The sequence below is a fragment of the Clinocottus analis genome, unplaced genomic scaffold, assembly GCF_023055335.1.
Source record: "Clinocottus analis isolate CAN_PGR_092001 unplaced genomic scaffold, fCliAna1.0.p SCAF_2, whole genome shotgun sequence".
Lineage (NCBI taxonomy): Eukaryota > Metazoa > Chordata > Actinopteri > Perciformes > Cottidae > Clinocottus > Clinocottus analis.
Window position 1 is genome coordinate 2,626,035 of NW_027175931.1, and position 3,194 is coordinate 2,629,228.

At 51.1% G+C, this 3,194-nt stretch overlaps 1 protein-coding gene across 3 annotated transcripts in view; it reads right to left on the reverse strand.

The window, feature by feature from the left end:
- Window positions 1–404: 404 nt before the first annotated feature.
- pxylp1 (2-phosphoxylose phosphatase 1) overlaps window positions 405–3,194 on the reverse strand; it is a 14,705-nt gene continuing 11,915 nt past the window's right edge. For all 3 annotated transcript variants that reach the window (XM_068584112.1, XM_068584113.1, XM_068584114.1), the window contains 2 exons: window positions 2,545–2,684; window positions 405–2,056 (listed from right to left, as the gene is read on the reverse strand). In XM_068584112.1, the coding sequence (XP_068440213.1) occupies window positions 1,008–2,056; window positions 2,545–2,684 (1,189 nt within the window). In that variant the 3' untranslated portion in view covers window positions 405–1,007. The remainder of the gene's footprint in view (window positions 2,057–2,544; window positions 2,685–3,194) is intronic.

Below are 3,194 nucleotides of genomic sequence, written 5' to 3' on the forward strand. Positions count from 1 at the left end.
TGATGACACATGACTTGTCTGGTGGTGTGTGTGTGTGTGTGTGTGAGGAAGGGGGGGCTCAAGTTCTTTTTACATTTATATGAATAAACCGCATGCCTCTGTTGACAAAGTGGATAACTGACGGCAGCAGATGGTTTAAACGTCTGTGGAGCGACGCTGCCACCTAGTGGTGATTATTATAAACTGTTCAGTCATTTATACACACATATATGTATATACATACATACATATATATACACATATATACACATATCTAAATATATATATGTATGTATGTATATATACACACACACACACACAGACATACACACGCGCACACACACACACAAATATAAAGACACACACATATCTACACACACACACACACCCCCAGGAAACAATTCCACAGCCACGGATGCAAAACCTCAGAATAAAAACTTTATTAGACTCTGACAGAAAGTGTGCGATCAACTTCATCACAAACATCCACACAAAGAATCCGCCTCGTCTCTTCCTCACTGAAGCGACGTAGAAACAGACGTGAACCGACATGAAGAACACGAAGCAACGCAAAGAGAGCTAACGAGCCCAAAGGCTGCTTTCCATTGAAAAATATTCATAAAAACACTAAATACCGCCCCCTAGTGGAATTATTATTAATCCAGCATCGAGTTTCCAGCTTCGACGTTCCCTTTTCCCACGAGCATTCTGGGAAAAATACTGGAATGTTACGACTCCACGTCATCATGGAACGCAACGTGGAATAAAGTGACCAAGTGACAAACAACTTCCCCTTGAAAGACTCGTCTCTTTCCGTACACGCTTCATAAAGTATATTACAAATATATATATATATCTATATTTATATATAGATATCTATATCTATATATAGATATATATATAAAAACACGCTCGTAGGGTTAGAAAGTGATGTTTACAACGTGTACAGTGTGCTCAGGAATGTAACGCACAAAGAAAAGTGCGCCATCTTCAACAAAAGATGGGGAAAGAAGAGGAACCGCCGGGCGTCACCCGGGGCGCCGTGAGCACGCCTCCTGGTAGGAAGTGGCGTTGACGACGGCGAACATGTCCCTCCGGACGAAAGACAGGAAGTTGCTCAGCGGGCAGAGCGGCCGGCCGGCGTGCCGGTCGTGTGCGCGGCAGAAGCTGGTGTGAAACGTCACGTCCTCGCCGTTGTACAGCACCCTGACGAAGAGCTCGCCGTCCTTCGCCTTCGACTTCTCGGCTTTGCCGGCTTTCTTCTTCTGCGGCGCCGGCGGCCGCGGCAACTGCGGCGCCGGCGGACTCTTCCACAGTTCGAAGACGACCCGGGCGGCGAAGCGCGGGAAGCGGGCGCCCTCCAGCCCGAGGGCGCTCAGCAGCGGCGCCACGGTGACGTCGTGCGCCGAGGAGAGGCTGAAGACCTCCTCGCCGCCGGCGCGGCGCGACTGCCGGCCGGCCTCGTTGTCCCTCGCGACGCGCTCCATCTTGGCGGCGGTGCGGTTGAGGTACGGGTGCATGGCGAGGACGGCGTACTTGCGGTACAGACCCGCCCGCCTACGGTCCGCCTCGTCGTCCAGCTGCTGCCGGCGGATCACGGCGAACTGCGCCATCGTCAGACACCCGGAGCCGCCGGAGCCGCCGCCGCCGGTGGCGCACGGGAAAGCGATGCCGTGGCACAGGTGGCACAGCAGGGAGTCGATGGGGTTGGCCGCCCGGAGCTGCCGGGTGAGCAGCCCCAGGGTGCGCGCCATGTCGGCGTAGGTCTTCTCCAGCTCCGTGTCGCTCACCCGCAGCCGGTACTGCCGCCGCTGCTCCTCCTCCAGGTGCCGGTTCCGGGCGGGGCAGTCGCAGGCGCCGCCGCAGAACAGCGTGCTCCACTGGTGCCGCGCCGTCACCCGCGCCCAGTCGAAGTCCGGCAGGAAGCCGTACAGGAAGGCCAGGCCGCTCTGCAGGGTGCGGCTCTTGCCCGTGGTCTCCGCCCACACCTGGCGGGGCGACCAGTCGGCGGGGAGGAGCCGGTGGCGCTTGTAGGCTTCGCGGAGGAGCTGCCCGTTACGCAGGTGCTGCACCACACCTGGAAGAGACGACGGAGACGGATGACTTTAAACCTCATTTCTATGATTTTTAACCAAATTTTCATGACTTTTAACCAAATGTTCATGAGCAAACATTGTGTGAAATGTGTGTGTGAACAGTACAAAGTGATAAAATGTAGTATTTAAACTAACAATGAGGATTCAAAGCATACAGTAAACCTTAAATGACTCAAATGAATGAGAGACAATAGTTTGATTAAAAGAATAAACATTTATATAGATGCCTGTATGTATGCTGCTGATATTTTGAGCCTCTTTCTTTGAAAAGCAGATTCATTATTTCAAACTCAGCGTAAATGAACGTCATGAACACATGAATATAACAAATTTACAGGACTTTTACCACACTTTGGGGATTTTTCCAGGCCTGGAAATAACAATTAAAAAAATCCAGGACTTTTCCAGGTTTTCCATGACCGTATGAATCCTGTAAACTGGACTGCTGTGTGGATAAAAACCCGCCTACCCGTCTGCGTGAGCTCTCCCGTCTCGCAGGCGCTGTGGTTGGGCAGACGGGGGACGGAGCCCAGCGGCGCCTCCCAGTGGCCGCTGGCCCCCTGGCCCATGTGACGGATGAAGGCGTTCAGCAGCGGGTGGGACGGCTTCCTGAAGGACGGCAGAGCGGTGGGCATTAGTGACACGTACAAGCTATACGCACGGCGAGAAGGCTGACCGAACAGAAGGAGGAAGAGAAGAATACAAGTTGACTAATCCTCTTGTTTTCCTACACTGACGATTCTACTTTTCTTAATTTAACATCACTGTTAATTAAGTTTTTGGTTCATCAAACTACTTGTTTTGTCTCTACTTTAACATTAATTGGTCCTTTTTTGTTCTTCTGGGTGTCTTACCACTGTTACACCTTAATGATTGACCCGTTTACGTACGCTAGTTTATTATTTCTGGACTTAATCGTCTCTTCATCAATGTATTTTAAAGAAAACGTTCCCTCGTCCGCCACTAGGTGTCACTCTAACACAACGCCGCTGGACTGCAGCTCGGTTCAATGAGTGTGGGAGGAAGACGGTGAGATGGAGCTATAAAGAGATGAAAGAATGTGCTGCCTTGGGACAAACACTCACATAAATACATATACCATAACACACACACACACAG